General features: G+C 36.2%; 1 protein-coding gene across 1 annotated transcript in view; it reads left to right on the top strand.

Annotated features, from left to right (window-relative positions):
- The window catches only part of DOK6 (docking protein 6), a 241777-nt gene that overhangs the window by 144365 nt on the left and 71535 nt on the right, over positions 1–25877 (top strand). Inside the window, exons 4-5 of the mRNA XM_063165446.1 lie at positions 432–551; positions 10199–10388. Coding sequence (XP_063021516.1) covers positions 432–551; positions 10199–10388 — 310 coding nt within the window. The remainder of the gene's footprint in view (positions 1–431; positions 552–10198; positions 10389–25877) is intronic.

Raw genomic sequence — 25877 nt, 5'->3', positions numbered from 1 at the left:
TTTGCTCTTAGAAAAATGCTTTAGCGCCTTTAGAAAAAGAAATTACCTTAAGAGTTCAGACTTGTCTAGAATGCAGTAAAGAATAATTCAGCTATTATATATGAAGTTTTTCTAAATTGCATTTTTTCTTTCAAGAGGGCCCACTAGAAATAGACTGCCTTGAAAATTCACTATTCCTCTTCTTTGTTAGCTCCACCTCCTATCCTCAAATTTGAGGATGGGAGATGCAGTCCCAATAGTGTAACCCTTGTCAAAAGTTCATAAATTGAGGCAAAGAAATTATTGTGGGACTTTATGCTAATAACTCACATTTCAACACAAACATATTGTGATAAACCTTGTCAGTAAGAAAGTATTGATTTAACTTTACACCTTTTTATTTTCTTTTTTTTTAAACATCAACATGAATTAATTTCTTTCTGTTTCCTCAGAGCTAGAGGCAGAGGAGTGGTGCAAACATCTTTGCATGGAATGTCTAGGGGCCAGGCTCAATGATATAAGTCTTGGAGAGCCAGATTTGCTTGCTGCTGGAGTCCAGAGAGAACAAAATGGTAAGTAACTTTTTATTTACTCCTAGATCCGCTCTTAGGTGATATTCCATTTCATCTTTTCTTGTGCCTGTTGTTGTGAGGACTTTTGCTGGTAGCTGGAAGCGCATCATTAGTAAATAAACATTTGGATGTGCTTTTGAAGCTCAAGAAGCTCAAGCCTATTTATATTATTTTTTAAAATAAAGATTATTAAATTCCATGCCACATAATACATATAGAGTGACTTTGTGTCTTCATTGTGTTCAGATTTCCCTGTCATGGGAAATGGTGGCCATGACCCTTCTGTTTCTGGAAATGATGGCTTCTATTCAGAGGAATAAAGCAGCAGCTGTTGTTTGGCAGCTTTTTAAGGGCAGCGATGAACATACCAACAGCAATTTGGATACAAAACACATATTTGCTTTAAAGTCCTACCTGTCTAGAATACTGAAGTCAGGATCATCTAAATGCTGTCAAATATGGGTGAAAAGGGCAGTGACAGATGTTAGTCAGCACTAAGCCTGAGTTGTAAGTCTTCATCTCAAGGCTATTTGGATTAGACACATGCACAGGAAGAATGCTAGTGGATGGAATAGGCAATAACAAAAGAAAATCTATGATTACCCTGTCATTTAATTCCTATTAATGAACACGAGGGCAACACAAAATGTGCTCATTTAGTCCTCCCTAAATTACAGCTCTCAATGATTATTACTGTCTTGATGCTTCTATAAGATCCAATAGCTTTCAACAAAGTAATAACACACACTGCCTCAATGGTCATAAAATATCAAGCCAACTATAATTATAAACAAAATTACGTAATTAAATTATAGAATATACGGCACTATACTCATTATATTATTTCTCTGAACCTAATAGCACACAGCATGAAATATACAGAAATCTTTAAGGAATTCTGTTCAAAAAGTAGATGTGTTGAAATGGGATTTAAAAGAAGTTCAAATGTTCATAAAGTTGTTTACCTGCTATGACACACAGAATTCAATTTGTAGTCTCGAACTACTTAACAAAGGGAGAGCTACTAATGTAGGAAAGTGATAATGATCAGACAGCACTCAAAGCACCCCATCTGCTATATGTTCATAGGCTATAGGTGTAAAACTCATCTGCATGCTTCTGAAGAGAGAACTGTGTGAACAGGTGGAGGTCTTTCACAAATGTGAAAGGAAATAAACCTCGTCAAAAAGCCTGGGATGTGAACAGAAAAATAGTTTGAAATTCGTCAAGCTCTTTCTGCAGTGAATTCATGTCATTCATCTCCAGCAGCTTTTGGACATAGATGGAAAATATTACATTTTATCATGTTCCTGAAAGAGATCCAGTTAGACACACATGATCTCCGGTAGGCATATATTAGTTCTGTTGTATGAACTAGTCTTGATTCAATTGCCTTAGTCTAGAAATTAATTGCAGTGTTACCAACCAGCATATATGAACATAATTAGCATCTTTATTGTTCTAAGTAAATAAATGAAAGGAAACAAAGGGGCAAAGCATGTATTTGTTGTACAAATCACATGAATAATAATGCATGGAGGGTATCATTAGCTGTATTCTTTTAAAACAAGTGACTGAATACATATAATCCAATATTTGACGAGCATGCTCTGCTAAATCATTAGTTACAGTATCTCAAACAAGTGATTCTGATACCTATCCTCATCCTTCCTCATCCCCTTGATGCACAACTTTGCATTTTAATAAGCATGTTTGAAATTCAAAGTTGTCTTGTTCAGAGGCAAAACAAATTCTGTTGTGGATGTCTTTTAATCAACTTGGAAGGAGGAAGAAGTGCAGAGATTCTTACTATAGGTATGAAATTTGTTCATTTATCTATGCTGTAAGAACCTGCAGTTGCACTCAAATTCCTGCAGCAGATTTCTTCAATTGAATGGAACCATTCCTTCAGTTTACACTGGTTATCTTATCCTGCAAACCTGGCATGTCATTCCCCACATGACAGTGTTATTGAGAAGGTGACTAGTTCCAGAGTGGAATCATTTGGTGATTTGGGTGGCATAATTTCAGATTTTTAGTTTATTTTCTTGCACATTTTCCCCATACACAGCTTTTACACACATGCTATCAAAAACAGTAGGTAGTTCAAAAGATGCCTCAAAAACTTTTGAAAGTCAACTGAGATTTTGCTTATAAATGTTCTTGTTGAGCTTTTGTTGACCTAAAACTAAAAGGTCAAAGTTAATTTTACAATTGAAAATTCATGGACAATGGCTATGTGTATGAAGCGTCTAAAATCTGGCTCTTTGTGAAAATGACATCTGTGTCACTCTCTGGATAATTTTTATTTTTATGTGTTATATAAAATCTGAATACCAGTGTAGTACCTTTGAATGTCATTTCTTCAAAACATATTGTGAGTGTGTCAACTTCATAGAATTCCTCTCAAGTTAGTCAATTTATTAATGCTTGCTTTAAACAGAGATGTGAGAATACAGTTTATAAAACATGTAACAGAGTCTCACAGCCTCAGCATCCAGTTTTGTGCAAGTTCTGTTGCCTTACCCATACAAAGGCTTTCTTTCAGATCACTGAAAAAAAGATGTCTCTTACTGTTTGAGTAAGACCACAGATTGTAATAAATATTATAGTGCTAATGGGTTTTCAGTTTTGGATTTTTTTTTTACTTTTAAAGGCTAAGAGACATTGAATAATGGTGTCATACTGTTCAGATCTCTATGATATAAGAGGTGCTAATGCATTAATCCCAAAAGAACAGGTGTATTAAGCATTAATTGCATCCCATTCCACTGAGGTTTTTTCAAATAGTCAATTTTCACTAAAGATTTTCTGAAATGTGTAAAATTTGGTAAAGATACCTCTTTGGACTAGAAAAACTAACCTAATAAGGTGAGGGTTTTTTTCATGAACTGCTTTACCTTTTCCAAGAGATAATATTTTTAATATGCAGTGCTCTTCATGTGTTCAACTACTTGCCCAATCTTGTTCTTAAAGGACATTTTAATGACGGAAGGGTACTCACCAAACATATTAGATAAATAAATTGGCTCTCTCTCAAAAGAAACCCCAGCTTTCTGATGGGTAGATTTGTAGTTTTTTTCCTGTATGTGACCACCAAAGCCACTACCCTCAATGTACAACATTTGAAATAATGTTTCAGAATTGTTATTGTATATGCCCACTAAAATTGTTGCATGCTACTTGTATTTTTATACACAAATAATTAAATTTCAGAAAATATTTGGTAAAGAAAATATGCATGTTTTCTCTCATTTGTTTAATTCCTCCTTTTATTATTTCTGAGCCTGTTTATTCCCCCAGTCTCGCTCTTGAGGTCCTTCTGAGATGAGCTTTAGATTTGAGAAGGGAAGACAGCCGATTCTCTTTGGCAGAAATGCAACAACATGCTTTGCAAAAAACATTTGCTCCAGAGGCTGGAAAAACTATTGTTTGGTGTGCAAGGGCTGTACAGTCACAAGGTAGTTCTGCCACACGGCGATAGAAATCTAAAGAAATACAAATCTAAACCTGAGAGAGGCGTTCTTTTATAGCTCTGGGGTGGTCAGTAAGCGCCAGTGGGATCTGTTTCAGCGTAGTTGAGCTGCTGTTTGAGCCTCCAGCACTGAGCAGTTCCACAGTGGTGACAGCAAAATGAGGCAAATTGTAGAGCTACTCTGCTTATAGCAGAGGGCTGTGCTGCTGTGTCTTGTAGGAAGGATAGAGAAGACATCTAAGCTACTTTTGTGCAAAGCACATCAGTAACACGAAGCTTCTCACTGGATTTCAGCTCCATTATCGCTTTCCAAAGTATTACCTCAAGTCTTGCTGCGTAAACTCTGCTGCAGAAAATGACTATTAGGTGGTTTTCATTTGAAATTTAAGGCTCACAACTAATGGCTGCTTAGCTTGGAATGATGCACAAATTCCAATTAAATTGAGATGTGAAATGAAGCTTCTGTTGCTCTCCAGCCATTTTACCTACTCTCTCCTGCAAATCTAAGTGATTTGTTGGTGTACCTCAGCCCTATAGCAGCAACCTTGTTTCTGTTCAAATTTCTTTTCACACTGAACATGATCTCTAGCCTTTATGAATTTTCCTTTAGATTATTTGCTAAAGAATTAAAATATAGTTTGAAAGCAAAAGCAGTAGAGGCCTCACTTCAGGTAATTTATTTAGTATATACTTATTCAGGTAATTTATTTAGTATGTACCTATTCAGGTAATTTATTTAGTATAATGGCAGTGAAGCTTTATATGCAATCATAAGACAAATAATAAGGAACAGTTATAACTCCATGAAAGAAAATCTGGACTGAGTTGGATCTGCTTACACTGTTGACAAGTCTTCTAAGCAACATGTTGTGATTCTTTCATGCACATTTCATAATCCTTAGGTTTCTCAAGCTGCTGCTAGATGAAGAAGTAGTGAATGTAGAGTGTTGACTTCATTTGGAAGAACTGGAAGCTCCCTTTCCAGCTCTCAATGCATTTGGAAGCATTTGCAATACACCCCAAAACATAATGACAAAAACAAATTTTGGAGTTTTGGGGTTCTTTTTAATTTTTATCTCCCCAGGTGATGTCATATCTAGAATTTCTCCATTCTCATAATGGATAGTGTGTCCAATGTGTCACTATTTTCATTCTTTATAAAATGAAGTAATTTGAAAAATGTCATCCAAATGGACACTATACAATAACAGACTATATTTAATGTGAAAAAGAAATCAGACTATTCCAGATAATGTTGGTTAAAAAAGCAGTATGTGTAGACTATTAATCAATTCACTTTTTAGGAGCAGGTGCATCTGTTTGATGAAGATTCTATTTCTATCCGTTTTAAATACTAAATAGCACTAAAATAGTTGAATACTCATACTAAATAATTTTCTATTAAACTTTTCTTGTACTAAACCATTTTCTATTAAACTTTACTTGTAAACTTGATGTAAAACTTGAAGAAAATGGGCAAATGTTAAAATGCAAATTTTTAAACTGAAGAAAAGGCCAGATCCATCCTTTGCTGCTATATCTTTTTTACTCCTAACTCAATCCTGTGATACCAATATGAGGCTTTTTAATTATGTGTTTTGAGGCTTTATTTAAAAAAAAATACTCCATGATAAACATAATTTTTATTTTCAAAGTCTGGAAAAGTTTGAAAGATAATTCAATTTTTGCTTTTCCTCCTTGCCTAATATTTAAATTAGTATTTAATAAAATTACTTCCTTTGTAAGGTTTTTGTTCTTTCATTTGCTTTACCTTCCTTTTTTATTTAAAAACATTCCACAGGAGCAGCAGTCTTGCTTCCTGGATTTTAATTGCAAGAAAGTCATTAATTCTTGTTAGTAAAAATTGAGCTTTTCATAGTGAACAACGTCCTTCAATCCTCAGAAGAGGATTATGAGGCATTTCTTTGTGCTACATATTGAGATTACAAACGACAGCCAAAGCATAGAGACTTTGTAATTACATTCACTGAGCTGACTTGTTTTAGGGCATTTTCTAGGGTCTGTAGAATATCTGTAATTTAATACATAAAAGCACTTTGCATGTATTTTTATTCGTCTTCTGTTATCCTTAATCCATTTTTATACAATAGGTTTGTTTTTTGGCTTTTTTAAAATAAATGAAACACAGTTTTATTCAGAAAAGCAAGGTGTTTCCAGTTTTATTGTTAATCCAGTGAGACTTCAGATTCTTCTCTACCTTACTACTTACCACTGAAACAATTTGAAGTATTTACCTGCCTTTTTATTTTTATTGATATGCTTACATTTTTAATGAATGCAAAGCAGAATATTTATAAGCAAAGGAAAAAAAGTATTTCTTCTGAAATCCTTGTTCCTCACTGCATACAGCAGAAGGGAAACATTCTAATAGCCCTGAGATTTGAATTAACACAAAATGCTGCACCTTCCAGACTTTAAGCTCTCTTTCCACCTGAAAATTAGCCACAGTTGCTCAGCAGGAGAAGTCTCACTGGTGGAGGAGTTTCTTTCACATATAAATTGAATATTTGCTTTCAAATCCTCTACTTATTTATATAGGTGCCACCAACCTGACTGTCACCTTCTAGAAGTAATTTTTTACCCATCGTTAAAGCTGAAATTAAACCAAGCATCTGGATTGCAAGATTGCAATGTCATCTGGTCGGTTTTCCAGCTGGGATGATTTAACCAAAGGAATCCAGTGATAAAATGGCAGCATCAGGATCACTGGGCTCCCATCATTTTGCTCCCCCAGTACAGCTGGAAGGCCAAGAGCATTTTGGAGTTGCTGCCAAGTCTCTGTCTCAGTCAATATGCTCATTTTCATAAAGACTCTTGTGCTCCTATGCCCTGGAAAGCATTATTAAATGTCGTATTCTTGCCAAAGCCCAAATGCTAAACACCTTTACATGCACTAAGTGTATGATGAAGCATTGGTCTGCTTATTCAAGGAGATGGGAAAGAGCAGTCACATTGAGTGAAATAATAAGTGTAGCAATATATCAGCATTTTTTTTCATCCTGGCTCCCCTACTCCCTGAACTTTGGTCTCACCTGTTTAGGGAAGGGAGGAGGATAGGAATCCTGAATGCTGAGGAATTGTGCCTGTTCAGTCCCAGTCTTACCTTGTCAAACAACATTGCATCTTGTTTGGTTTCTTCCATCTCTCTACTTTCTGGGCCCCTTATTAACTTCTATTTGCTTAGTTTTATTAGCAAATGGACTGTTGTTATCTCATCCTACTCATATGCAGATGTTATCTGAACCAAAGAGAAGCAAAATAACCTATTCAATGTCATTCAGAAGATTTGGTGTCAGAATTCATCTGGGATTCCCAAATCTGGCCTATGATGAGTGTTTGTTTTTGCCTGGATAAATGTAAGGGCAAAACATGCCACTAAAGATGGAATGGCTGTATTGCTATTAGCTAGATACCTGCTCAAATATTTTCTGGAATGGAAAAATTCGACCCTGCATGTTAATTAATAAAACCATTTAATAGTACCTCCACCTTTCCATGTCCTCAGCTGCCCATTATTCAAAAGTATGGTTTTGCTCCAAAAGCAAATCTATCCATCCTCAATCTTCTCCAGCACATATGTTTGTGTACTTGTTTTTCTTGCCAATTTGATTCAGTTCCAAGGGTGCTACGTTTTGCCCTGCAGCTGATGTTCACTTTAATCAGACATACTTCCTTTAATCCCTGACATCTCACCTTAGACACTGACCTCCCATGCAAAGTCAGCAAATGTCTCCTGACAGTTTGAGGATACCATATGTCCTGAATGCCCTTCATGCAATAATATCCTCAAACACATCAGAGAAGTTGAGCATTTCATGACTAACCTGGTAACATCTAAAGCAAGTTGAAGTATTTTGTGTCTTCCACACAGCAGTTTAATGTTAACTTCAAAAAATAATTGTACCTTTTCATTTTCTCTGCTGTCTGAGGCATTCTGTCGGTGAAGATGGGGAAAGAGAGAGATTTTCATTCTCACATAGTAACCCCATCCCCCACGGATACACTGTGTTATTTCGTGTCATGCAAGAGAGAAAGAGCTGACAGGCCAGTTACTGCATCTTTCCTTCAAATAGAGGAGGGAAGTGGCAATAACTGACAGCACAGCAATGCAAAGCTGCAGTCTAATACATGATAAAAGTACACTGAAAACCTGTGAGGAATTTCTGCTTGATGATCCCAATGACATATGGATACTGAAAGGGTGCATACACATACATACACACATATATATATAATTGAAGTGCAAAGTGAAAGTTATCTTGTTCACCACCATTCCCTTCCCAATTTGGTCTTTGACCCACTACTCCCAAGTGTGAGTCCTTCCATTTAGTTTGGAAGGCATTACATTACACCCCTGCCCCATGCACTCCTCTGAGCATTTGGGGGAATTCTCCTCAGGGATCTCAGCAGCCTCTGCTAATCTACTTGTGCCGTGTGTCACAAGGCTTTCACAAAATGTCTGGGGTTTCACACATGGGATCCTAGTCATAAAATTAAACTTTTAGGGCTAAAACCCATTAGTGTGACTAATGAGAACTTGGGCCTGGGAGAAGAGGTTGTGACTGAATGAATAAATTGGGGAGCCATTAATAGGACAAAATTAAATTGACTGAAACAGAACAACATTAGGGATGACAAGTTTACTTATAGCTATGCAGCAATTTTTATTGCTCAGCCAGCAGTTCCTTGCTTTCTCTAATTCCTCAAACTTTTGCCACTTTATTCACATACACACAAACTCACACACACTCATAACATATTTTATATCAACTCTCTTGCAATATTTTAACTGTTTTGTCAGAAACATATACATATATCAAATGTTTAAAAATTAGAGACACAATGCCTATGATACTGAATTTCAAACAGAACGAGAAGCTAATTTTGAGTGTTGCAGTAAATTTCTCTCACTTAAATTTAAATTCCTTCCTAATTTTAGGACACTGTGAGAAAATTCAGTTCCAATGGTGGATTAAAAATATTTAATCCACCCTTTTTGCCCTTTAACCCTTTTTACTTTATCAAGTAATTGGAAGCAAATTTCCTATTCGTTGTCCCTCTAAAGAACATTTTCCTAATATTGCTATTGAATAAGCACTGCTCATGCTCATACTTTGAATTGTTCTTACCTTCTTTTGTCAACACCTTCAGGCAGTAGAATTGACATTTTGCATTTCTACCCATTTCAAAGATGAAAAAACTGTGACAGGAAAGTTGTGAGTGTACTGCACTTTCTCCCATATGATGCTATTAAGCCCTAATATTGCAATGCATGTAGTGTTAAAATATAGGCTGGCACGTCCAACTGTACAACCAGAAATTTAACTGAGTTTTTCATCCTTTGTAGAAACAACTCATAGGAACATTAGTTATTCTTCAAAGAAAATTGCATTTGTATTTAAATTTCTTTCTAATAAAATTTACTTCCTTCCATATGACCATATGAGTTAATGGTGTTTTACATCACCTTGGTTTTTGTTTTTTCCTGTTTTGTTTTTTTTTCCTGTTTTTTTTTTTTTTATGATTTTTTTTTTGCATTGCTTATTAAATCCCATGCAATTCGGGCACTTCAGAAAATTATTAATGCCCTTGACCTCCTACTGCAATAAGTGCTCTTTGCAAGCAAAGTGCAGCTGACAGTGATTGATGTCATGACCATAATAATATATCATATTGAATCAGATGTTTCAAGAAAGCAACAGATGATTAAAATTGTTATTAATTTTGAAAATATGAATTACTTTGGCAAATAAACAGAAACTGAATGCAAGGAATATAATTATTTACAAGCTTCAACAAGTAAACTTGGATTTGCAATTTCAAGGACAGCTTTTCCAAGAGGCGATGGCTGCACATACATATTTTTTGAGGATACCTTTAGTTCTATTCTTTGAGAGATGAGTCTCTGTCAGAGTTCTCATTATTGTGAATTTTGATTTGTAAAGAGTCATGGACCTTAGTGTGAGGGTAAAAAAGTGGATCCTCACCTCTGTTAAAGCCAAAAATTTGGCTTTGATTTTTGGATCGTCAGAACTAAAGACCTTATTTTTATTTTTTTTTCCAGTTTTATTCATTTATTTCATTTTTATTTCCATTTTTATTTCCCATAAAATCTTGCTTTAACCTGCGATGTCTTTGTGTTTTTTTCCAGAACGATTCAATGTATACCTTATGCCTACACCAAATTTAGATATCTATGGGGAATGTACAATGCAGATCACACATGAAAACATCTATCTCTGGGACATCCACAATGCCAAGGTCAAGCTGGTCATGTGGCCTCTGAGCTCTTTGAGGAGATATGGACGTGACTCAACGTGGTTTACATTTGAGTCTGGAAGGTAAGAGCTAAGGAGATGCAAAAAAAAGGAATAAATGAACATTGGGTTGGTTTTGGTTTTTTTTAATAAGCAGTCTGATAAATTAAATATGCCTCTCCTTATAAAACAAGACAAAATACATGGCCTCTCCATAGTCTTCCCTTTGCTGAATATTCCTTTTCAATATATCCAGGCCAGTGTTTGAAATAAACGTTAATATGTCTCATATTAAAAATGAGCTTAAGCTCCCTCTGACTTTTATTTAACTGTGATTGAAATGTCATTCTTAAGGTTTATGAGTCTCACTGTGCTTAAACACTAGTGGTGGTATGATTTGAGTACTTTTGGTGTAGAAGAAATTAATTCTGGATCATGGAAAAGGCTCATCACACAAGTATGAATGGAATAACTTCCATTACAGTGGATATTACTCTTTTCGGATGTTCCTGATGACTGATTGCCACCCTAGAGTATAATTGCCAGCAGGAATGCAGAGAACATTGTGAACCAATAAAAAGGGTAGCTTCTTTTCCTGCCTGCACTTTTATTCCTCATTGCCATTTCCATCTTCAGATCAGTTTTAAATTTCCATAGAGCTCTGTTTTGTCTCTCTTTAATGCATTTCATATCTTGCCATTAGGTTCACTGCCATTTCACCATTTTTGCACAAAAATAATTCTGCATTTAACTCTCCCTCTGGTGGTGTTTCAACTTGTATTTTATGGTTCTAGACTATTTTTTTATGGTTTGGTTTGGGTTTTTTTATGGGTCATCCATACTCCTTTATGAGGAGCCTGAATGTTCTGAAACAATCTCTTGTTTACAAATTACAGGTATCTCTACACTCCTGGGCTAGACACACTGATATGTTTAAAAAAAAATCTTTATATGCTTTTGATGTTTACTTATTCAATACTATTAACAAATATTCACAAAAGTACAGTTTGTGATCAGAAACAAAACCATGGATCCCCTACTGTCTAAGGGGATAATGGCCAAAATTCCTCTGCCATTACTATAGCTGAGAGTTACCTTTTTACCAGTAATTTGTATATCCAGAATGCTGTCACTAGACCATTTTGATTCTCTGTTAGTTTTCTGTGATGAGTTCACATGAAGACATCACTGGAGTTTTTTATTTAATTTTTTTTTTTTTTAAATAGCAAAAGTTGACCCATGTTTCAACTTGATTTCAATGATTAAGCTGAGGGGCTTATTCAAATACACAATTTTAGCATGAATTAGCATTTCAAGCCTCCTACAGTATTTTAATTCCATTTCAAGCCTCCTACAGTATTATAATTCCATGCTAGTATCTGAATATCATCTGCTCCTACAGTCCATGAACCACATGACCTGATGAAAAGTGGATTGTTTTCCTGTGTTTTATTATTATGAGATAGCTCTGCCTTTATCTGTCATGCTTTATTGTCTTTGATCTGATTCCTCCCTTTTTGCTTGCTTGGGAGTACTTTATCTATCTGATTTGAAAATGCATAGAGGTAAAAAAAATAGGGCTAGAGAAAAGTTGGTATCTTCAATAACATCTGAAGGCTATAGAGGGCAATAATAGCACTCATTTTAAAATATCTGTTGTTGATTTGCTTGGGGTTTTACTTTATTTTTTAATCAACAAATCATCTTTGTCCTCTTTCTGAACATGATTTGCTTTGTTCCCTGATCTGCTAGTACCTTAATACAATAAATTCCTGATGCATGTTGTTTTATCAGAGGTGAAGCACTCATCCATGTTTTATGAGAATGTTATGCAGTAAAACCGTTGTTGCTTTAATTTTTCCCTAAGGCTTAAATATTAAATGTAGGCAATTCCTTTAAAGGAAATATTTTTGAATAGGTTATTATGTTTTAGTATGTTTTAGCAGATATCCAGTATATGTGTATGAGGTTTGCATGAACATTAGAAGCTCAGTTTTATATATTTTGGTATTACTTTGTTTGAGAAAATAAATCCCTTCAATAACATAAATGGACATATTCACAAAGAAATACTGTGTTAAATAAATTGATCAGAATTAAACTTTTTGACAAATTTATATTTTAATAAATATATTGCTTTTCATTTAAATGTAATATGAACTTGGATGTATAAAACTGAACTGCCCACTTGTCTAATGAAGTGCAATGACTACACAATTTGAAGAATGTCTAAAACATGGGAGGAATGAACTCAGATTATTTTAATCTGCCAGATTTTTCTGTATGGTTTTGCACTGAATTGGAGTAAATATGTACCTTGCACTGTCTATGAAGTTAGACTTGTCCTGATTTTTTTATTATTTATTGAAGCAATGAAAGTATTCCTTGCTCAGACATTTCCTTAATCTGTCTTTTTGTCTATCCAAACCCTGCTGAGATATGGGGAAAACCATTTTGTGTGGCTTTGTTCAATGCTGGATGGAGAGATTCTCATTACCTAAAGTACCTGATTAGGGCTAATCCCATGAAATCTCTTCACCTATCAGAAAACAGTCATTCACAACTCCATTAGGCACTACAATAGCTTTGTGTGGATTAATGCTGTTTATCTAACACAGTAAATGGATCAGAGCACATGAGGTAAGAGCATAGCTTTTACCTTTTGAACATCAAGGCTTTCCAACTAACCAGTCTTGTTCTGGATCTGGGAGTTGTGCTGGTTTTGGAAAGGTTAATTTTCTTCACAGCAGCTGTTATGGGGCTGGGTTTGGGATTTGTGCTGAGCACAGGTTGGTAACCCAGGGGTGTTTCAGTTGTTGTTGAGCAGAGCTTTCACAGAGTAAAGGACTTTTCTGCTCCTCACCCCACCCCACCAGCAAGCAGGGGGTGCACAAGGAGCTGGGAGGGGACACAGCTGGGACAGCTGACACAAGTGACCCAAGGGACAATCCTATAGCGTATGGCATCGTGCTGAGCACATAAAGCAGGGGGGAGGAGAAGGAATAGGGAGGACTTTTGGAGTGAAGGCGTTTGTCTTCCCAAGTCATTGTTGCTATGTGTGGTTGAGAGAAGTTTTCCTGGGAATGGTTGAACACCTGTCTGCCCATGGGAAGTGGTGAATTAATTCCTTGTGACATTTTGCATGTGCACAAGGTTTTACTTTACCTATTCCACTGACTTTCCTCACTTTTACCCTTCCGCTTCTCTCCCCCATTCCAGCGGGGGAGTGAGAAGATGGTTGTGTGATACTTTGTTGACAGCTGGGATTAAACCACAACAGGAGTTTTAATGTTTAATCATCAATGATTCACAGGATTTCCTTAGTTTATGGATGTATATAATGTGTTCAGACACCTCGTTCTCATTATTTTGGATATTGGACACATTGGAGGCACTGTGGAGTTGACCTGCATGGGGGCACTTACTTCTCTTCAAACTTTTAGAGGTGCTGCTCCATGTACAGGGGTTAAATTAGCCTTTGACTGTCTCTGATGTCAAGCCTCTGAAAGGGGAGGTGTGTCCTTACAGAGCTGCCCACCCTGACTGTCCACATGAAGTTGCTCTTAATTTGCAGGGGATTGCATTAAGTACATGCAATTTAAGAAACGTGCCAGAAAAGTAGTAAAACAGCTACAGGGGAAACATTTCATAGTCCCGATCAGGTGTGAAGACATCCTTTTCAGTCTCTTGTCCAAATTACAGGATTCATTTTGGTGATGCTGTAAGCCAAACAATCACCATTAAAAAGAAAAAATTCTTACCATAATAAAGGCCATAAACAATGTTTAAATTCCACTCTTGGGTAACTACAAAAGGCAGTTGTCCAAGCTTTCCTTTTGGCAAAACAAGTTGTCTGAGGCATCTTTTTAGGATTATAAGAGGATACTCCAAAGAATTCAGAATTGAGACACAGAGAAAATTAGGCGCATATGGACTCCTTGTTCATTTTGAAGTGTTTTTTCTTTCACTTTACTGTAATTTTGTCTTTTACATTATTTTCTATGTATGGAAGCTGTCTGGTCAAGTGTATTAACTGGCTGGAAATATGAAAAAAGAAAAAGCTGAAGTTGAGTTAAGCAGGGTGAGAAAATGAGGGGATGGGCTGTGGAAGCTCCAGCCAAAATTTGTCAAATTCTGTGAGTTTCCAGCAGAGACTTTGAGGCAGAAGGTTTTTTTCTTGGATTTTTGAGAGCAGAAGGAGCTGCAAATCTATTACATACTCCTTTTTCTGAAATACATTTTCTTTTACTTTGTAGACAAGATGTTGAAATTTAAACAATTTCAAGTATTTCCAAGTAATTCATGCTGTGCATTCAAAGAGACTCATTGAACCACACTAAACTATTCCTTCTTTATTTGCCTTTGATTTAGTTTTTTTTGTTCATCAGAGAAAATTTAATGAAATATGGTCTTCTCTATCACTTCTAAGATCTGGAATCTGTTTCTTTGGTTAAGAAAAATATTAAGCTCAAGCATTACACAGTGGCAACATGAGAATTTCTCAGATTTTTTTTCCCGAGACTGATATATTCATTTTCTCTGTGGTACACACACAGATGCTAGGGTTATCTGAAGCAGAAAGTTCACTGTTTCCTTCAGGCACTACATCTGACTGAAATGTTTCATTTGTCTGTCAGTCCTCTGTGGTGATTTTTGGTGTTAATATGAAATGTATTAGTCAATTAACCCTTAAAGCTCAGTCACAGTTAACATGCTCTTTTTTCTTTATGTGAGAGGAGGCCCCTTATGCATTTGCCTCGTGAGACAGGTATCGTGGGACTTCATACACTCCTGTACATGCCTGTACCTCCCTGAACACAAACCTGCAATTCCTGATTGCTGGTGGATTATCTATATAGTGGGTTAAGTTTATCTATCCTGGGTTTACGATGGAATTATAAATCATATATTTTAAATAATTCTAAATATCATTAAAAATCATAAGCTTGTGATAGAATTTGTGAGTCATTTTGGGTAGAGCAGCAGTATGAACACTTGTGCAGCTCCAGTAGATAATTTATCATTTCACATAAACATTAGCTCATAGCTCTCAGTATCCCACACATTAAATAGTTAAGCTTGCTAGGATCTTTTCCTTCTTTTACACCTTTGTGATATTTTCAAAAAGCCAAATTACCCATGATATAAATTTTCTGTGGTTTTATGTTTCCTCATGGTCCCTTCACTTCTTTCTCATATCCTTTCCACAAGTGGCATATATCTCTAAAATCTGAAAATAAAAAACTTTCTTGAAAAAGAACCATTAATCTCTTTTATGTATCCTACCCTGGCTTTTTTCTCAGTAATGACGCAGCTCTCGTTTTAGGGAAAGTGGCATTTCTTAGCACTGAAAAGGTTTGATTAGTTCCTGTTACTTAGCAGTGCCAAGGCTATACTGTAATATGTTGTAATTGTGGTTCCATTCCTACTTTTTTCCATTCCAACTCTCAGTTTGCCTCTTGCCAAATTCTTGACCTGGAATAAGTTCTGTGTTAGTCATTTGATTCACTTTAACCCTACTTAAAAAGGAGTTGAGTGTTTAACTCATCTACAGGACCCTTACTCTGGTTTTGATCTTGGTACCTAATCTAAGAACTCTTTTACTACCAGAAGCTAATATAGCTCATTGTAAGTGATTTAATAAGTGCTCATTGCATTTTCTCTCTGCCCAGGCTCCTCTCAGACTGCTCCAGCATTGATAAGTCAGAGCAAGTTCCATCAAAACTCACATAGCAATGAAATTCTTCATCATATAATTGACTATGGGAAGCAGAGAGGAGAAAGGGTTGCATTGTACCTTCTAAAGCATTCTGCTTTTTTAAACCCTTTTTTGAAAATTGCTCATGATATACAAACATACAAAAGATTTTTTCCAACTGACAAAGAGTGCCTGATCTATTTCACTTCACTGAAAGATAATTTTTATGAGAAAAACAATGACATCTTAAAAAGAACTATATTGAGGGAATTTCCTTTTTTAACAGAAATAGATTGAAAAGTCAGTAACTCTTAGGACAGAGGACCAAGATTCATAGATGACGTTGTGTAGCATAATAACAAATAAATTTATAAATACTAAATTGATAGCAATGAGCACTTCACTAGCTAATGAATTCAGCATTGTCCAAGCGATTTTCTTATGAATTTGTACTGAGTGAAAGAGATGCAGTTAGAAAAGCAATCACCCAAATTTTGTCCAGTGACCACAGCAGACGTGCAGCTGAGAAGGAAAGCCAACATCTCTGAGGTGTCTGTAGAAGTGGGTTATATTTGCAGATCACAGAGTGATCAGTGGGAGTTGTCAGCTGATCACCAGCTGTCCAATACCATTTGTTTATTTGAAATGCTGCAAAGCTTTTTAATGGAATCAATAAGAATGGTGTTGTATTTGACTAATGTATTAGCAGACAGCATGTTAAGTTCCTCCTATGATCTTGGCATAGCATGATTTGTGCCTTTCAGCTGTAGTGCCTAATTTGCTTTCTCCCATCATAACTCAGTCACCTCATAGTCAAATTAAGGCTTGTTTGAAAATATTTTGAGACCAGCCACCATTTAGCTTTCAGGAGGTTCTCCATCCATGCGTGAGCCCAAAAGATTTATTTACTTACCATATTCTTATAGTCTCTTTTTCATACCTATGCTCTCCTGTAGATTTGCATTGTTGGATTAATATTCCTGAAGCTGAGTATGGCTAACAAGGTTATTGCTGTGTAATGTATGAGTGCAGAAGAAGCAGACAAAATAATTCATACATTCTTAATCACATTAGGATTCGCTTATTGTTTCAACTCTGCATTTTAACCTTTGAATTACACTGTCAGCAACAGCAATAATTAATCTCATATGGCAGGTCTGGATAACTTGAAACATCCCAGCAGCAGGTCCTTTTATCTCCAAGAGGCATAATAATCTTTAACTTCTTACCAGAAAATACAGGAGGGCTAAAATTACTCAGATTTGAAACCCAAAACAATTTAGTAAAAAAAAAAAAGAAATTGATGTGAAAACTCAAAAGCTTTTAAATACAAAATACTAATAGATTTTGCAAAACGTTCTTCATTTAATATATAGATGCCATTTACAATAAAAGTGTCTGGTTTAGCACTGAAATACTGTTGCATCTCTCCCCCAGCAAGGCTATTTGCATGAGCTAATTAAAAATGCTGAAACTTGATGCCTAATTATCTATACCATCAGTGGAAGAGTGTTAAACGCTTCACAAAGGGCAATCCAGAAGACCACATTTTGCACGGAGAACCACGTAGCCAGCAAGAATGCTAAGGACAAATAAATCCTTCTTTTCTCCAAAGCTTATGAATGTAGGATCATCAGTTGAGGAGGAGGTTTGAAATTTCCATTATGCCAGGGCTGTGTACTGTACAGACATAGAAGGAAGTAATCAAAATGCAAAAGCTGGGATTTGCACAACAAAAGAGCCTTGTTCATGAATATGTAGGGACCTGTGCAAACCCGTGCTTGCACATGCACACGTGGAGCATTGCAGAAGCATAAAGGGGCATGGTTTTATATGTTTGTGTCAGGAACTCTGGTTCCTCTGCTGGCACATAGGTTTATTCTAAAGGCATTTTAGTGTTGAACAGTTGTCTCTTGTATATCCCATGCAAAAGCAGTTGCAATGGATGTTTTATTCTTCTCTCAGGCTTGAGTCTTCATTACAATGAAACGACATTGAGTATAGCTTGACTGTTGTTCACTACTCTTGAACTGAGAAAGCTGGTTTTGGAAGGTTTTGCCTAATATCTTCCTAATTCCCCCTGTTCTTTCAGGAAGTGTCAATTCATTGTTCTCAGAATAATACCTCACTTCTAAGTAGCAGCTGAGACCACTTGGTCTGTTCAGCCTTGGAGAAACTGAGGGGAGACTCCTTGCATCTACAACATCCTCACAGTGGGAAGAGAAGGGACAGGTGCTGATCTCTTCACTCTCATGACCAGTCACCGGACTCAAAGAAAGGACGAAACTGAGTCAGGAGAGGATTAGGTTAGATATCAGGAAAAGGATTTTCTCCTTGAGGGTGCTGGAACAGGCTCCCCAGGGGAGTGGTCACAGCACCAAGGCTGACAGAGTTCAAGAAGAGTTTGGATCGTGCTCTCAGGCACATGGTGGGTCCTGTGCAGGGCCAGGAGATGGGCTCTATGATCCTGATGGATCCCTCCCAACTCAGCATATTCTATTATTCTATAAAATACCTATTGGCATCTTTTTGTTTTTCTTTATTAAGATGCATTTCTGGAAAATGTGGGTACCCAGTAACTTCTTTGCTTCCAAAAGAGGTCAGTAGAGTGGTTTTGGCCATTACTGTCAGTCACAGATGAATAGCAGTTCCAGAAATACTTCTGTGTTCCAGACATAGTAATTGTGTGAGAGCAGAAATTCTAGCTTAGAAATTTCCATGGTGATTCTTTTTTTCAATAGTTGCATGCTAACTTTTCATTAGTAAGTTGAATGTCCTTAACAACAAGAGTTTTATATGTATGTAAGTTATATTTACACACATTTCCCACCATACCTATGATATTTGTGATCTCATGGCATCCAAGAGTGCATTGGAATGTATCAGTAACTGTGGAGGTGACTAACATTTTCTTTAAATTGGTGCAGGTTTTTTTTACATTTTTTTGCTTTTAAAACCAATCAATAATCATGAAAATAATATTTTCATCTATTTATTAATTAATTATTAATTTCATTCATGATGTTATTGATTAGAAAAAATCTGCTTTTCTGTAAAAAGCTATTGATAATCAAAACCAAGACAATAATATAAAAAAAAAAAAACAACACAAATGGAGACAACATTAGTTTGCAAACCAGACAATTTCCTTGAACTGGTGAATAACTAGGATGTTTTCATTAAAACCTTCAATGCATGGTAAATAATTCTGATAACATATATTCTTTACCTCTTCCCAATAGCTTCACCATTAGTGAAATCCAATTTACTGTCTTGAACTTTTACTACTAAGACAAATACACACACACACATAGAGAAATATTTTAATAATGTGTAAAATAACATAAATGTTTTTTTCCCAAAATATATATATAACTAAATATGAAGACCTGAAAGAGCTATGCAATTGACCATTCATGATTAATTGTTTTAATTTTTAAGTAGTGCCTGAATACAAATGCATGTGCTAAATTTCAAGGATTTTTTTCACACAGCACTTTGCTGAGGAGAAAACAAGGCTAATAATTGAAAACCATGTCACAGCCCTCCTAGCATTACCATATTTTATACCCCCTCAAGTCTTTCATTGCAACTAAATGTCCTCTCACTCTAATTTAAATTAACTAAAGAACTATTAAAATATTGTCACATAGGGGAGATGGAGAGCACTTTACAGGCAGTGCCTACTCAGTAGCATTCTGGAAAAATCAGGCTATTTGGTCCCACCGGCTCCTTTAATCTTCCACTTATTTATAAGGTACCAAAGGAAGGTTTGCCCCTTAGCCCCTGTAGAGGAAATGCTATTAGCTGCTGTGTCCCTCTTAATGGTACTTCTTTGCTATCACAGTAAGTTATTACTATTATTGCACTATTAATAATGCTGTACTCTGTGGTGTGTGATTTATTTCTGCTGTGAGTGGTCATTTGTCACATATTTTCTAAAAAGCTTCCATCTTATTAGAAAGAGGGGAGGGAGAAGTAGCATCTAATGGAATCTCTCAATCTCGGCTGCTCCAAACATCATTTGATCTTTCTGGCTTTTTGGAAGAAAACTCAGTCAGTGCTATAATTCACTGAAATCTTTCATCTAGTTGATTATCCTGTCAGTGGCCAAAAAGTCAAATATAACATTGTATTCGCATGGCTTGCTTGAACCAGTATATCTAAGCAAATTTTCACATTTCTTTACTATTTTTTTTAATAATTCTCTGCCCAACTTGAAAAATATCCCCTCTTTAAAATGATACTTTAAATGGTTCCTGGTACACTTTCTGAAAACAACATTTTGAGATGAGTGCCAGGAGGGATTTTATTTACCTGATATGGCTGAAATTTCATCAGCTTGATTATAAAGGTAAATATAAATTATCATCACTTATTGCATTTATTAGTATGCAATGCTTAAAAACTCAAAAACATTTGAAACTGGTTTACCATAAGTATCATTTAGGGTCAGGAATGGGATTAAGGGCAGAATACTATATAGTCATGGGGATGATTCAGTGGAAAACCCTGAAATTCTTTCAGATGAGTGTGCCAACCCTTTATTTAATGATAGGAAGGCTTGATCATGTGTATCTCTGCTCATCTAAGATTCTGCTACTGCCATCAGAGAACAAAGTGCAATAAAACTAAGAGCTTGCTGGGACCAAGAGAAACTGAAGAGATTGGTGAAAATGGAAGGGAAAGTATGTGGGGATGGCACAAGGGGCTAAGCATGTGGAATAGGAAATAGGAGTGTGGTAATTAAATTGACTGGTTAGACAGAACTTGATCGGGAGAGACTTCTTTAAAAAAATCCAGAAGGTAGCTGGGTTTGGAAATGTGTATCATTTAAGGAGCAGTATCTAATCACAAAGTGGGGAAGATATGAGCAAAAGTAGCAAGAAGACATTGTCCAGGATAAGTGTTTGTCATTAGCAGATGTTGACAAAACAACCTCAAATACTTCATTCCACAGGTACTTTGCCTTTTTTACCGGATGCTTCTTTAAGGCCCATGAGACCAATTTCTCAGAGCGGAAGGAAAAAAAAAAAGAAGAAATGTATGATTAGCTCTCAGCTTTAGAAGCACAGATGAAATGGAGGACAGCCAAGAAAAAGTGTTCTGTGCACGTGAAAGTAGTGTCAAAAGCTGGTAAAAGGCACCATCAGTGAAATAAAAGCAGAAATAGCAATATACAAAAAATTAAAATGTATATTAGCATTCATCTGGAGACTAAGATTCTATCTGTGATATAAAGAATACCTATAATATAAATGTTCCAGATTGACAAAATGTGGAAATACTGTAAAAGACTTTTCCAGTGTTTCCAAGGATATTCAAAATGGTTTTAATGGCATATGTGGAATTGCCACAAACATGCCCTTGCTATTATGTGTAAGTGTCTGGGAAAGGCAAGGTCACCTTTTGCTACATAAGAACCACAAATATACATTATGTATCATTCTGCACAACAGGGATTTTTACTCCTTCTCTTTTGCCCCCAATACTGATTTCTGTTTGGATAACTGTATATAAATTTTTGGTGAAGTGGCAGGTATTGCATCTATAGTTCATGAGGTTTTTAAATCTGGCATACAGAATCGTGGACAGAAGGGATTGGCACATTCCAGTGTTCTGAGCAGTTCCATGTTATAAATTTCTTTAAAAAGTATTGCTAAGTCAGTGTAGAACAGCAGAAGCCTAAACTCTGGAATATTGAACTAGACAAGTAAACTCCAGTGTAAAAGAAGCTTGTTAGTATTTTTTTTCACAGCAAAGGATGATTGCTTTTTTCATTTTGCTTTCAAACAATGCCCCAGGTTCCCTGGGCAGAGAGCAGGCATGCTGTGCTCAAAAATTTTATGCATTAGACAAGATGGATTTCATACTTTTAGATTATACTATCCCAAATTTGTTTTTCAGTCTTTGTTTTTCCCCTTTTCTGGCAGACACGTTAAGGTGCATTTCTTGACAATTAATAGTACCTCAGTGCTCTGCAGAGAACTGGTCTGGGGGAATATTAAATGGTGGAATGTGAGCACAATGACCACAGTTCTTGTCATTCTTGCTTAAACCTCTTCAGTTTAAGCAAAATCCTCACTAAAGATAGCGTATAATATGTCTTTAGCCAATCAGTAGTTTCATACAGGGCTCATAGTAGATACTTAACAAAGAGAATCTAATCAGCATAACTGATTGATATTAATCATGTGAAAATGGACATTTATCAAAATGTCAGAATATGGCCATTGCATCCCATGAAGTTTTCGACAGGAGATATTATATGTGATACTATAGGAAAATATGTAGGGAGCCGAAGTATGTAACTATAAACTGTAAATAATGCTTTTTGCCTTTTTTTTTTTTTTTATCCTTTCATATTCTTTTCCTGTCCTTTTCCAGTATGATCTAAGCTATGTGATTATTTGTGATGATTTTCTTTTGCAGGACTATCTTCTTCCATTTCTTTGTTTCTACACCTCTTTTATCCACTTATACCTTTTCCTTCCCACTTACCTGTGTAATTGTAAGAAGTCCCTGTTTTTATGGAACAAAATTTTATAGAACTATTTTGAAGATATGAAATATTTCGAGGGTTCTCAAGATGTTATCATGCTGCCACTTACCTGAACACAAACTAAAATTGATTTTAGCTATCAGGCTAATGAGAAAACCTTACAGAGAGTTTTTCCACTGCTGGAAAGGACTAGCACAAGAATGTCTTATACACAATCAAACTTGGAGTCAGAGATGCCAGGCGAATGCAGCGGGAGTTGTTTGATCCATAACAGAATTGCTGCTGTTTGCAATTGAGAGAACAGGGAAAATCTGTCCGCTTCACTTCTGCCTGGCTTGTGTCAAAGAGGAAAAGTTAAAGCAAGTGGGAGTGAAGTCATGTTTCCTCACTAAATTAAATACCACACATAGCAAGTCGGTGCAAGTTCAGTGAATTTTTAATGCTTGTGGTGGGGGTTGTACATTTTCTGTGATTACTTTTTGATGTTACTGCACACTCAGTTTCCCACTGAAGGCATTATTTGACCACTGGTGTCAGCGTACATGTCTAGCTAAAGTTCAGGCCAGAACCACAGCCTTCAGCCAAGATCTTCAATTCTAATTCAGTGGCTGACAGATACAGGTTTGGATTTTCTAAACAAATCCCTGCCTTGTCTCATACCTGGTGCTATTGCCTGCCCCTGGGGTCACTGCTGCTGGAGCTGACAACCTACCACTTCTGAGACTAGTGTTGATGAGTCCTTGGATGTCATTAGCATATGTTAATTACTCATTAGTGTATGTACATAGCATGGTGAGTGGACAGCCGTGTGTGCCCATAATATTTGCATTTGACTTTCTGAAAATTCCTCTATGGACGCAATGGTCAAAGGAGCATCTTTCATACCTTGCAGGTGGACTGACGTTGAGAGAAGACAGCAGTGCTTAAATCCCCACCACAATAAAATCACAATGTGCTGAAAGCTTCAGAGAAATGACTGACCATAAATGCTTTAATGGCTGAAATCACTCTTGATGGTGCATTTAAATGGGGAAGTGGTGGGAGGAATGCTTGAAGTGCTTATTCTGAAATACTCAAAAAACTCAACATAGAATGCTCAGGGTGCTCCTTTCATCATTTCTTCACACTTTTTGTGTCCCACTTTTGAAATGAGAGAATGCAGCATTCATTCTTCATAAACTGGGAAAATTGATGTTTTGGATGCATGTTAAAATTATGCCTGTGACTACTTCATCTTTTTTCCCTGTTTCTATGGCTCTAAACGTGGCTCTGTATTAGTTCCTTCATGATTTTTACTTCTATTTTTCTGCTATTATTCATCAATCAAAAACATTAATTGCATTAGTTCATTCCTGTTCAGCCCTCCAGAAATTTTTCTTTCTCTCCTTATGTGGATATACTTTGATCAGGAAGTACCTACTTTGCATGCTGGCTGTCAAAATAAAATGGCACAAACACAGCATCTGCCTGCATCACAGAAGGCAGTTTGTTTCAAATACCATTCAATCCACAGATAAAAAGTCAGTGAGACATTATAGAACAAATGCATTTGTAGATGATTTCAAATGTTAAATTCTTGGTATCCTACTTATAGGTATGTGCAGATGCAAAACTGGGGATTATTACAGGATTGGAATCACAGGATCACAGAATGGGTGAAGTTGGAGGTGACCACCTTTTTTAACTTTAAGTTGAGCATCATCATGTATTCCAAATATTACGTGCAGGATCACAGCTTCTAAATATCTCAAGTTTCTCAAAGATGAAATAAAATTAACAGATATACCTATACAAATTTGATCCTTAGCTGATACTATTCTAACATCTGTTAGCTGGCAAATGTCTTCTTAAAACAACAGTTCCTTTCTGAGAGAGGATTGAGTTAACTCCAGAATTATATCTCATTGTGTTCAGAATTAATGCAGACTCTAGGGAGTATTATCTGACAGAATTTCCATCCCCAGCACCCTGAGCGAGGAATAGTCCTGAACATAACAGTCCTGGAGGGCTCCAAAAGAAAAAATAAAAAGGGAGAAAATAAAGATCTTGGGTCACTAAGTTTTATTGCTTTTCTTATAGCAAGTAGTGATGTGCTGCCACAGGGCTCCTGTACTATCACACTATAATTTATTTTAACCAGTAATGGCCCTATTTGGGTTTTATATTTTACATTTTATATTTGGCAAAGTCAAGAGTATTAATGTAGATTAAATGCTGTTTCCCCTGTGTACTGCTCCTAAAGACACAGCAAGAAACTGAATAGTATTGGTATGGGATAATTGTCTTTGTTGGGGAAGAATAGCTCTTAACAGGATTGCAGAAGTCCTGTAGAAATATCTGTACTTGCATATGATCCCAGATTCCAGCACTTGGAACTTGTATCTTTCTTGTTCAAAAGTGAGAGGAAAAATAATAGCCAAACCATGATGAGTGAAAAGGTTTAGTCAGACAAATTTAGCTTATGGTAGTCTTTCAAACTCTTTATCAGACCAGTGTTTTACATTGGTTTGTTGTACAGCCAGCAATAACTGCTCCTTCTGTACTAAAATGAAAATAGTAATATATGAGCTCTTGGTTTATCTTTCACAAAGCTAGCAAGAATAGATGCTAGTCCAGTAGTTAAATAGTATTCATTAGTAGTGTTAAATAGTATTTCATCATTGCCAACAAAACCTGAGCTCTTCAAATTAACAGAGCTAATTATCTAACAGCATTTTCATGTCTGTTCTATTACATAAACTGTGAAAAATGCAAATGTGTTGTATATTTAAAAACATGTCAACAATTGGCTTTATTATCTTCTCTTCCTTTTAATAAGTGTGACTTTTTCTTTAAAGAAAATGTTGCAGTGTCAAAAGTCTCTATAAAGTGGGTTGTTTTATATATACATATGCATTAATTACATGCACTGATTTCTTAACTAATATGAACTGAATACTAATGCAAGAAGGTAATTTGCATGTGCAACTTAGAATATTTCTTACTTAGAGGTGATGGAAGCACTAACAGCATAGTTCAGTTGCCCCCACCAAAACATCTAGGTCATGTTTTATGAAAGTAGTCCATAAAGCAGGAAGAGACAAAAAATGTTGTTATGGTAAATGATTTGGTTTCTACTTCTTGGACTCCAGAGTATTGCTTCTAGTAGTTAGGAACAATGTCTTGGTATTGGGTGTACGGGGCGTGTGTGACAAGGCTTTGGTAGCCAGGGGACTACAGAGGTGGCTGCCAGAAGCTTCCCCCATGTCTGACAGAGCCAGTGCCAGGCAGCTCCCAGACACAGCTGCTGCTGACCAAGGCTGAGCCCATCACGGACAGTGGTAGCCCTCTGGGATAATGGATTTGTGAAGCAGGGAAAGAAACCCTGAAGAAC

Source organism: Melospiza melodia, chromosome 1, assembly GCF_035770615.1.
Source record: "Melospiza melodia melodia isolate bMelMel2 chromosome 1, bMelMel2.pri, whole genome shotgun sequence".
Lineage (NCBI taxonomy): Eukaryota > Metazoa > Chordata > Aves > Passeriformes > Passerellidae > Melospiza > Melospiza melodia.
This window is presented reverse-complemented; position numbering and strand designations above follow the sequence as displayed.